Source organism: Bombina bombina, chromosome 6, assembly GCF_027579735.1.
Source record: "Bombina bombina isolate aBomBom1 chromosome 6, aBomBom1.pri, whole genome shotgun sequence".
Lineage (NCBI taxonomy): Eukaryota > Metazoa > Chordata > Amphibia > Anura > Bombinatoridae > Bombina > Bombina bombina.
In genome coordinates, this window is record NC_069504.1 from 157,338,762 (window position 1) to 157,350,892 (window position 12,131).

General features: G+C 36.0%; 1 protein-coding gene across 1 annotated transcript in view; it reads left to right on the top strand.

Moving 5' to 3' along the window:
- GRM8 (glutamate metabotropic receptor 8) overlaps positions 1 to 12,131 on the top strand; it is a 2,175,877-nt gene that overhangs the window by 1,007,892 nt on the left and 1,155,854 nt on the right. Inside the window, exon 8 of the mRNA XM_053719190.1 lies at positions 8,303 to 8,440. Coding sequence (XP_053575165.1) covers positions 8,303 to 8,440 — 138 coding nt within the window. The remainder of the gene's footprint in view (positions 1 to 8,302; positions 8,441 to 12,131) is intronic.

The window sequence follows — 12,131 nt, forward strand, 5'->3', positions numbered from 1 at the left end:
TAAATCTGTGTACACATCCTGTGAGGGTCCGTGCACCTGTGTTCCAACACCACACACGTACAGAGAGTCAGTGGTGGCTTGTATGACACACAGAAGAAATACACACCTCCACCAGCGCAACAAGTGACTGTAGCCCTTTAAGTCTGGCTGTTGTTACATGTCAGCACAATATTAAACTACAAATATAGGGCTCCATGTACTAAGCCGTCAATTCATCCGTCATTTTAGACGCGGATAAACTCGCCGTTACTCGCCACGGGCGAAATGGTGTCCGCTGTCACTATGTACTAATAATCCCCCAATAAATAGACAAGTCTAGCCCGCCGCGAGCAGTGGCGGATTATTGATAAATTTGATGCCTCGCTCGCCGCGACTAAGCTAATGTACTTAACTTTCAGATGAATTGTCTGGCCAATTATTAACACGTGACATGCAAGGTGTCACGAACATCATATAGTAGTCGCGGGAATAGAATTTTGCTCCTATAAAAGTTCAACTTATCTAAACAACTTTATTATTGTTCAAAATTTTTTGAAGAGTGATAACAGAGCGTTATTTTTGTAATATTTATTTACAATTTGGATATGGCTTCATCTGGATCTGATAATATATAAATATTAATATAAAAATAATTATAAAGATTGACAACTATACAATACAAATTTAAAATATAGATTACTCTTTAATTACAGTCGACAAATTTGGCGCAATTTATGTACATGGAAATGAGAGACAAATTAGACGCCAGTTATGCTGTACAATGCTGATATTATTGCCTTTTATATATGTCTAGACTGGCGTCTAGATTGACTTTCCTATTGTTTTGTACCTTGCCCGCCACCTAAAAGGTGGCGAGGCAAAAATAACGAGGTGGGAGCGGAAATTGTAGCGAGCGGACAAATAGATTTTTTAGTACATTCGTTTTTGGCGAGTTGGTGGTCAAATGTGTCTAATTACAGTGAAAAATGGAGAGGTAGCGAGGTTTGGCGGATAAGTACGCTCGCAATTTTAAAGATGCGAGTTTGAACATAGTTGACGACTTTGTACATATCAGTTTGCGAGTTTTGACGTGAGATTTGTTGCGGGTAGCTCGCTGACTGCTTAGTACATGGAGCCCATAGTCTAACAGCAATTATTTAGATTGTAAACCCTTGCGCCTAGATTACGAGTTTTGCGTTAGCCTTAAAAAGCAGCGTTTAGAGGTCCCAACGGTGCTTTTTACCTAACGCTGGTATTATGAGTCTGTCAGGTAGAGGCTCACCGCTCACTTTTCTTCCGCGACTCGAGGCTACCGCAAATCCCCTATCTTTTTAATGGGATTTGCCTAACGCTGGTATTACGAGTCTTGGAGAAAGTGAGCGGTAGAGCCTCTACCTCCAAGACTCCAACCGCATTTAAAAGTCAGTAGTTAAGAGTTTTATGGGCTAACGCCGGAACATAAAGCTCTTAACTACAGTGCTACAAAGTACACTAACACCCATAAACTACCTATGAACCCCTAAACCGAGCTCCCCCCCACATCGCAAACACTATAATAAAATTATTTAACCCCGAATCTGCCGACCGGACACCGCCCCAACCTACATTATAGCTATGAACCCCTAATCTGCTGACCCTAACATCGCCGACACCTATATTACATTTATTAACCCCTAATCTGCCCTCCCAATGTTGCAGCCACCTACCTACACTTATTAACCCCTAATCTGCCGACCAGACATCACCGCCACTATAATAAATGTATTAACCCCTAAACCGCCACACTCCCGCCTTGCAAACACTATAATAAATTTTATTAACCCCTAATCTGCCCTCCCTAACATCGCCGCAACCTACCTACAATTATTAACCCCTAATCTCACGCCCCCAACGTCGCCGCTACTATAATAAAGTTATTAACCCCTAAACCTAAGTCTAACCCTAACCCCCCCTAAGTTAAATATAATTTAAATTAAACAAAATAAATTTACTATAATTAAATAAATTATTCCTATTTAAAACTAAATTCTTACCTATAAAATAAACCATAAGATAGATACAATATAACTAATAGTTACATTATAGCTATTTTAGGATTTATTTTTATTTTACAGGCAACTTTGTATTTATTTTAACTAGATACAATAGCTAGTAAATAGTTAATAACTATTTAATAGCTACCTAGTTAAAATAATTACAAAATTACCTGTAAAATAAATCCTAACCTAAGTTACAAATACACCTAACACTACACTATCAATAAATTAATTAAATAAATTAAATACAATTATCTAAAATAAAATACAATTAAATAAACTAAACTATATTACAAAAAACAAACGCTATATTACAAAAAATAAAAAAATATTACAAGAATTTTAATCTAATTAAACCTAATCTAAGCCCCCTATTAAAATAAAAAAGCCCCCCAAAAAAATAAAATTCCCTACCCTAAACTAAATTACAAAAGTAATCAGCTCTATTACCAGCCCTTAAAAGGGCTTTTTGCTGGGCATTGCCCCAAAGTAATCAGCTCTTTTACCTGTAAAATAAAAGAAATACAATACCCCCCCAACATTACAACCCACCACCCACACACCCCTACTCTAAAACCCACCCGATCCCCCCTTAAAAAACCTAACACTACCCCATTGAAGATCTCCCTACCATCCAAGCGGCATCTTCTATCTTCATCCTTCCGGCGATGAGCGGCTCCATCTTGAAGACCTCTGGCGCGGAGCCTCCTTCCAGCATGACGGACTAACAACGAATGACGGTTCCTTTAAATGATGTCATCTAAGATGGTGTCCCTCGAATTCCAATTGGCTGATAGGATTCTATCAGCCAATCAGAATTAAGGTAGGAAAAATCCGATTGGCTGATGTAATCAGCCAATCAGATTGAAGTTCAATCTGATTGGCTCATTGCATCAGCCAATAGAATGCAAGGTCCATTCTATTGGCTGATCCAATGAGCCAATCAGATTGAACTTCAATCCCATTGGCTGATTACATCAGCCAATCGGATTTTTCCTACCTTAATTCTGATTGGCTGATAGAATCCTATCAGCCAATCGGAATTCGAGGGACGCCATCCGGGATGACGTCATTTAGTTAGTCCGTCATGCTGGAAGGAGGCTCCGTGCCGGAGGTCTTCAAGATGGAGCCGCTCATCACCGGAAGGCTGAAGATAGAAGATGCTGCTTGGATGAAGACTTCTGCTGGATGGAGGACCTCTTCTGCCCCGATCGGATGAAGACTTCTGCTGGATGGAGGACCTCTTCTGCCCCGATCGGATGAAGACTTCTGCCGCTCCGGCTGTCCTATTCTGGCCCATCAGTGCCCAGGTGGATGAACACGGCTCAAGGTAGGGTGATCTTCAATGGGGTAGTGTTAGTTTTTTTTAAGGGGGGATCGGTTGGGTTTTAGAGTAGGGGTGTGTGGGTGGTGGGTTGTAATGTTGGGGGGTATTGTATTTCTTTTATTTTACAGGTAAAAGAGCTGATTACTTTGGGGCAATGCCCTGCAAAAAGCCCTTTTAAGGGCTGGTAATAGAGCTGATTACTTTTGTAATTTAGTATATGGTAGGGAATTTTGGGGGGGCTTTTTATTTTAATAGGGGGCTTAGATTAGGTGAAATTAGATTAAAATTCTTGTAATATTTTTTTATTTTTTGTAATTTAGTGTTTTGTTTTTTTTGTAATATAGTTTAGTTTATTTAATTGTATTTTATTTTAGATAATTGTATTCTATTTTTTTAATTAATTTATTGATAGTGTAGTGTTAGGTGTATTTGTAACTTAGGTTAGGATTTATTTTACAGGTAATTTTGTAATTATTTTAACTAGGTAGCTATTAAATAGTTATTAACTATTTACTAGCTATTGTACCTAGTTAAAATAAATACAAAGTTGCCTGTAAAATAAAAATAAATCATAAAATAGCTACAATGTAACTATTAGTTATATTGTATCTATCTTATGGTTTATTTTATAGGTAAGTATTTAGTTTTAAATAGGAATAATTTTTTTAATTATAGTAAATGTATTTAGTTTAATCTAAATTATATTTAACTTGGGGGGGGTTAGGGTTAGACTTAGGTTTAGGGGTTAATAACTTTATTATAGTAGCGGCGACGTTGGGGGCGGGAGATTAGGGGTTAATAATTGTAGGTAGGTTGCGGCGATGTTAGGGAGGGCAGATTAGGGGTTAATAAAATTTATTATAGTGTTTGCGAGGCGGGAGTGCGGTGGTTTAGGGGTTAATACATTTATTATAGTGGCGGCGATGTCCGGTCGGCAAATTAGGGGTTAATAAGTGTAGGTAGGTGGCGGCGATGTTGGGGGGGCAGATTAGGAGTTAATAAATTTAATATAGGTGTCGGCGAGGTTGTGGGCAGCAGATTAGGGGTTCATATGGATAATGTAGGTGGCAGCGGTGTCCGGAGAGGCAGATTAGTGGTTAATAGTAGAATGCAGGTGTCAGCGATAGCGGGGGCGGCATATTAGGGGTTAATAAGTGTAAGATTAGGGGTGTTTAGACTCGGGTTCATGTTAGGGTGTTAGGTGTAGACTTAGAAACTATTTTCCCATAGGAAACAATGGGGCTGCGTAGGAGATGAACGCTGCTTTTTTGCAGGTGTTAGTTTTTTTTTCAGACAGCTCAGCCCCATTGTTTCCTATGGGGAAATCGTGCACGAGCTTGTTTTTCCAGCTTACCGCTACTGTAAGCAACGCTAGTATTGAGGGTTGAAGTGGAGCTAAATTTGCTCAAAGATCACTTTACCGACAAAACTCGTAATCTAGACGTTGGTTTTTTTGAGCGCAGATTTGGTTTATACCTCTAATTTGGAGGTGCTTGTAAGATGTGTATATTTATATCTCACAAGTGTTTGTTTTTTTATATATTCTACCTCCATCTTGCTATTAATTGTTTCCTGCAAAAATTAAACAATATGTATAAGCACCTCCAAATTAGAGATATAAACCAAATCTGCACACAAAAAAAAAACCAATATATACCAGGGGTTTACAAGCTAAATAATTGCTGTTAGACTATATTTATAGTTTAATATTGTGCTGATAAGTAATAACAGACAAACTTAAAGGGATTCAGTCACTTGTTGCAGCAAATAAGTATTCTACTACACAGGAATCCCTTGTGCTGCTAACCTAATCCCACCCACTGACTTAAAGAGATATAGCCATTCTTAACATATCCTTAAAGGGACACTGAACCCAAATTTTTTATTTTGTGATTTAGATAGAGCATGCCATTTTAAGCAACTTTCTAATTTACTCCTATTATCACATTTTCTTCATTCTCTTGGTATCTTTATTTGAAATGCAAGAATATAAGTTTAGATGCCGGCCCATTTTTGGTGAACAACCTAGCTTGTTCTTGCTGTCCAGAGTACTAAACCAAAAAAAGAAGCTTAGATGCCTTCTTTTTCAAATAAAGATAACAAGTGAACTAAGAAAAATTGATAATAGGAGTAAATTAGAAAGTTGCTTAAAATTGCATGCTCTATCTGAATCAGAAAAGAAAATATTTGGGTTCAGTGTCCCTTTAAGAATATAAACTGGCAATACAATCTAATCTAAGTTCAGATCAGATACTAATTTCTTAACAAATTAATTAATTGTTTAAAGACAACAGTTTCACAGAATCATATTTGTGTTTTTAACTTCACACAACTTTTAAATTACCTTCAATAAAAGTTATGTTTTATCTGAAGCATTTTTATCACACCCCCTATAGTAGGTAATAGTCCAAGTGATATATAGAAGTGCTACCACATGTGCATACTTTCAGTCAGTCACTCCTGACTTTATTTAGTAATCTGAAGAGAGTTACCCCCATGCTTCCTGAAGCACCTCCCACAAGTTGTATTGGCTTAATGTGTAGATCTGTTTACTGTGCTGGCTATTCCATTAAAGATAGAATACAAGCTGACTACTTTATCCCTAAATAGTTCTTGCATAGTTTGGAGCTGTGCTTTTGGTCATTATCCTGTTGTAAGAGGAAAAAGGCTCCAATCAAGCGCTGTCTACAGGGTACATGGCGTTGCAAAATGGAGTGATGTCATTCCTTCTTTAATGTCCCTTTAACCCTGTATAATTCTCCTAAAGTTAACACCACCAATGCACCCCAGACCATCACATTGCCTCCACCATGCTTGACAGATGGCATCAAGCACCCACATCTTTTCATTTGGTCTCACAAATATTCTTCTTTGTGATCCAAACATTTCAAACTTAGATTTATCTGTCCATAACACTTTTTTTCAATCTTTCTCTGTCCAGTGTCTGTGCTCCTTTGACCATCGTAATCTTTTTTTTTTTTTTATTGGCCAAACTGAGATGTTGCTTTTCCTTTGCAACTCTGTCTAGAAGGCCAGTATCCCAGAGTCACCTATACACTTTTGGCATTGAGATTGTTGTTTTGTATGTACTATTTAATGAAGTTACCAGGTGAGGGCCTGTGAGGCTTCTGTTTCTAAAACTAGACACCCAGGTGTATTTGTCCTCTTTCTCAGTTGTGCACCTGGACATCCCACTCCTCTTTCTATTCTGGTTAGAGCCAGTTTGCTCTGTTCTTTGAAGGGAGTAGTACACAGCATTGTACAAGATCCTTGGCAATTTTGTTGCATGGAATAGCCTTCATTTCTCAGAACAAGAATGGACTGATGAGTTTTAGAGGGCATTTTTGTGTTTCTGGCTATCTTGAGCCTGTAATCGAACACACAATTGCTGATGCTTCAGATACTGCATTTAACCATGGTGCTCTGCCTCTCTTTGGTCTCTCCACCTACAAAATAAAGACTGTGAGCACCATGGCTGAATGCACCTGGGAGGCATGTCTCTGAACTTCAATCGAGGACAGAATGCCAGGCAAAGTATTGCTGTAAAGTATGGCCGCAGGTGTCTACACAGGTTAAGCGGTGAGATCCCTTTGGGGAAATTTGACTACAATGGATACTTACCTTCCTACACCTAACGGTGATCTGCCTGTTGATCTAATACTGGGAGCATATATTAACACTAAGGGCTCTCAAGGACTGAGGCAGCAGTATTGATTCTCTCCTGTTCGATTTAAGCATTTGGATTTTAAATGCAACTTTGTATCTTCAAGTTTGAATTGCAACTATCAGCTTGGAATTTTGATATTATCTATATGAACTGTTGCTGCTGTTTAAATATCTTTGGAACTGTTTGAGCGTGTCTGGTACACTTATGTGCTCAAACGAAGCTTTACAATCAACGGCATTTGGAGAATTAAAGGATTGTATTTAGTGGCTCTTAATATTCTAGTATTTGTTTGTTGTTATTTTTCACTTAGGGTTGTTTTGGGTGTCCTTTTGAGGGTTTGTGAAGAGGTTTAAATAAAACTTTTTTGATTCAGGATTTTTTGTGTGCTGCCTTGTCATTCTTTGATACTCATTTATATTGTGGGCATCCTTCTCTTTAACTTTTGTAACATTAGTATATGACTGCTAGCACCTGTGGATAATCCTTCAATTTGTGTGCACGCATTATTTGTTGTTGTTCTCATATACTGTATATATGTATATGAATCTGTGATTGGTTGATGGCTGTCACATGGTACAGGAGACAGAGAATTTAAAGGATTGCATTGTCAGTTTATTATGCATTTGCAGAATATGCATTTTCACTATATTTTATGATCTTTTCATGTTTATGCAGACATACCCCTATTTTTCCTTGCTGCACCGTCAACTAATTTTTCTAACTCTATCTGGTTAATTTGCAGACCAGTAAGCTGAAGTGGTCATGACAAAGTAGACAGAAAGTAGGGGCATTTGAATATACTGGCTGGAAAATTTCAATTGAAGAAGCCTGCCTGCTTCCCTAAGTATTTTGCTTCTCTATGAATGGGCCCAGTTGAACTACACAAAGGAATCCTTGTGCTCTGGCTAACTTGAGTTAAATAAATGACTTGTAAGCTTTCACAAAACAAACCTTTCTCCTTTAGAAAAGTATCTACAAATTAAGTAGTAATGGCAAAACTTATAACAAATAATCCACTTAAAATCTAATTCCTTGAAAGGTGCCTTTTTGCCCTAAAAGCTTTTCATCAACATTACAAAAGAAATGTATAGGGTTTAACATTTTTTTCATGCTGAGATCACACAGAGAGAATAAGAAAATATAAATGATTATCCGGACCTCCAATGTCAGAAAACAATGTAAATGTCTTTTGCATAAATAGATAACTTAAATAATCTGTTATTTATATGTAATCTTCCATTTTTCTATAGAAACCTTTATATTAATGCTTAATTTGTATTTTTTATTTAATAGGGTTTGATAGGTATTTTAGAAGCCGATCATTAGCCAATAATCGAAGAAATGTATGGTTTGCAGAATTTTGGGAGGAAAATTTTGGATGTAAGTTGGGGTCCCATGGAAAAAGGAACAATCATTTCAAAAAATGCACAGGTAAGAAGAAAAAACAAAATTGTCATTACTTCCTAATTAATATTTATTTCTGCACCAAAAAGGAAGGTTTCTTCATTTGCATTAATGTAAATAGAAAAGCATATAGCTCCTCAAACAAATAGAAAATTACATAAATGCACAACAAAATTAACTTTTTCTTTGGGGGGTGGGAATGATGTAAAAACAAAGAAAATATTTTATTTATTTATATATGTTTTTGTTTTTTCAATTTGTTTAGGCTTGTAATTACCCTCCCAATAAAACGTAGCTACTATCAATTAAAATTACTATATTGTGGTTATTCCAAATACCAAATCTAATTAAGACACTGGAAGTTTTATTTACCCACTAAACATATATTTAAAAGAATTCCACTCTCTAATTCTCATTATTACAACTACTCCCAAGTGCTGATCTATTGTCTGAGAAAACATCTGAGGGAAATGCAACCTATGCGCTAATTTCTTTTTTCTTTGTTACCCTATTGATGCTTTTGAAATGCATGTGACACCCTTAATTTATATTCTGTATATGTCTATTATACTCCATTACTGCAATAAACACGTGAAAACATTATGTGGTCTTATACTGTGTGCATAGAAGTAACATTAAACAAAGCATGCCAATACATAGTCTATGCTCAAAAGAAGACCCAAAAATTAATTTTCCACTCTCAGTGCTTACGCTGAGTGACATATCAAACACCACCATGCTCAGTTGGGGGTGGTGTGTATTGCATCTGTGTTTCATACAAGCCACTGCTAGCTCTCTGAGAAGGTATGGTGTTTGAATACCCATGCACATTTCAGTTATGACTTTTCTATCCCTTTCAAGGGACAATCTACTCCAACATTTTTATTGTTTAAAAAGATAGATAATCCCTTTATTACCCATTCCCCAGTTTTACACAACCAACATGGTTATATTTATAAAGTTTTTACCCCTAAGCCTCTGCAGACAGCCCCCTTATCTCAGGGCCATTTACAGACTTGCATTTTAACCAATTAGTTCTGGTTCCTGCACAACTCCATGTGAGTGAGCACAATGTTATCTGTATGGCACACAAGAATTAGCAGTGTCTTGCTGTGAAAAGCTAATAAAAAAGTATGTGATAAGAGGCTGTCTGTAGTGGTTTAGAAACGGGCAGAAAGTAAGAGGTTTAAACATTATAAAGCATAGCAATATAATAATGTTTGTTGTGTAAAGCTGGGAAATAGGTAGTAGAGGCATTATCTATCTTTCTAAACAAACATTTTTTTGCACCAAAATTGTTTAAAAACTTCTTTTGATGTCCTATAAATGCGTTTCTCTTTAGTATGATTTTTTTTGTGATTTTAAGGTTTAATTATTGTCAGAGTAACATATACCTACATTTATTTGAATAAAATGTAACCAACTGGCTGACATTATAGGGCCAAAAGAAGTCAATATTGTCACCAGAGTCACATATATTGGATAGATGTTTCTCTGAATTAAATGTTACCATTTGGCTGACATTAAAGGGGCATAGAAGAAATGAAGTACTTTGTTTCAGAGTTCAGTGGAAGCATTTTTCCAACATGCCTGCAAAAAAATCTCAATTAAGTGTTAAAGGATTACTTTCTGTTATAATTTTTAAGCTAAACAACTAACATATTAAAGTTAATAAACATTAATTAAAACCTACTGACCTATATTTTCTCCAAAACGAAGTTTCATAACGTTCTAAAAGTTATATCTTTTATTCGCCGATGTCACGTTATCCTGCCCACTATTTTCAGCACTGAGTGTTCAAAATACTTACGGATTGGTACAGAGCAAAACATACCGACGGAGTGGGTTTGGAAAACAATTAAATTTGCAGACAAGATTTCTGATATACTGTAGAGATATGTTAATGAAATGCTATTGATAAAAAGCGTATTTGGGGTAGTTAGTTAGTAAAAAGGCATAGAAAATGTTTACTTACAGTGGCCCTTTAAGAAAGATTTTGTGACATCTATTACTCTTCACTTTACTGTTGTGAATATTCAATTTTCTTATATCAGTAATGCAATAAAAATACATTATATAACTTTTATCCTTAGGGACTCATGTACTAAGGGCCTTGCGGACAAGGTTCTCAGCTTCAGAACCTATCTGCATGGCTTTGCCTTGAACATACAGGGTCTGCTGCCTGGATGTATCATTACACACTCAACCAATCACGTAAGAGAAGGGCCTGTCAATCACCCAGAGCAAGCCTATTTTGTGAAATTTTAATCCACCACCTCAGAGATGGCAGAGACTGTACATCTCGCATGTACGAGTGTTTTCAAATGTAATACATTATTCAAGATAGTACTCACAATCATTAATAAATGTTAAAACACAATAAATATTATAGAATATATATACAATTCTGTATATGCAATTAAATAGATGAAAACATGTCAGAGTTACGTAAGCAACTCAGATAGCACTCATCATTTGCAAAGGAGAATGCATGGAAAACCTAAATCCTTTTTGTTCTAATATGTCTATCAATTAAACCTTGACTAGATTATTAGATAAAAATACTACTCAACATTTGAATAAACATTTGAATAAAGAAAATCAGTAAGTATATACCATTGCAATGATTTAATATTTAGCAACTAGCAAAATTAACTAAATTTACCAGAAAGTAAACACCTACCACTATTTCCTTTAGGGTCAAATTACCAATAAGATTTATCACAAAAGTGATCTTTAAAGTATTAAAAACATTTACTTGGCAGTAACCACTATCATTATTTTATATTGCTGTTTGTTTGTCTTTTTTTTTTTTTTTTGCATTTCATATGTTGGCTTTTTATCCATATTTTGAGTATTTATGCTACTAAAATGTGAAAGTTAGATGCAATGACAGCAGAAGAAAAGGCATCTTAAGTACAGAAGTGTTAAAACATTCAGAAGGACAGTGTTTAATACATTAAACTAAATTTACTAAAATAATTATTATGTAAATAAGAAAAAAGTGATTTGTAGATCATCAGTTATACACAAATAATATCTTTGTGAGATTCATAACCTCTTTTCTCTGTTACTTCCTGAAACTGAAGGTGGAATTTTTTTTTAAGGGCACTATTTGTCTGGGATCCATGTCCATTTCACAAGCAATTGCTTACGCAGATGCGCCCCATGTTCTGACGCAACCAATTGAGCAAGAGCTTTACTTGTTCATCAGCCCAGTCAGACCTGATCAGGATGATTTAAATCAGCCACACTTGAGGTGGTGGAGATCTTAAGCCACTGCTACTTAACTAGTATTTCAGGCCTGCTCACACAAGCCTGCATCAGTCAGACACTAAAGCTGCACCAGCAGCTTCATTTCATAAAATGATCCCTGGGCATTCAACTTTGCCAGCTTAGATAGGAAAAGTATAACATGGGGAATATTTATCGAGAGATTTCAGACAGCCTTGGATCCCTTTGAATTATATTTTTATTATTTCAGTTTAGTCACTTGCACATTTTTTATATCTAGACATTTTAAACTCTACAGTTCACCTGACGTAATCCTACTTCAAAAATAATTTTAAAAGTAAAACTGAAATTTAAATAAAATATGACATTGTAGAATTAACAGGAAACATCTAAACTAGTATAACCATGAGGTGAAGTCTTCATTTTAAATGTTGCCATACAACCCATCCAAGATGTAATCAAAGGACTTTAGTGGTCCAAATAA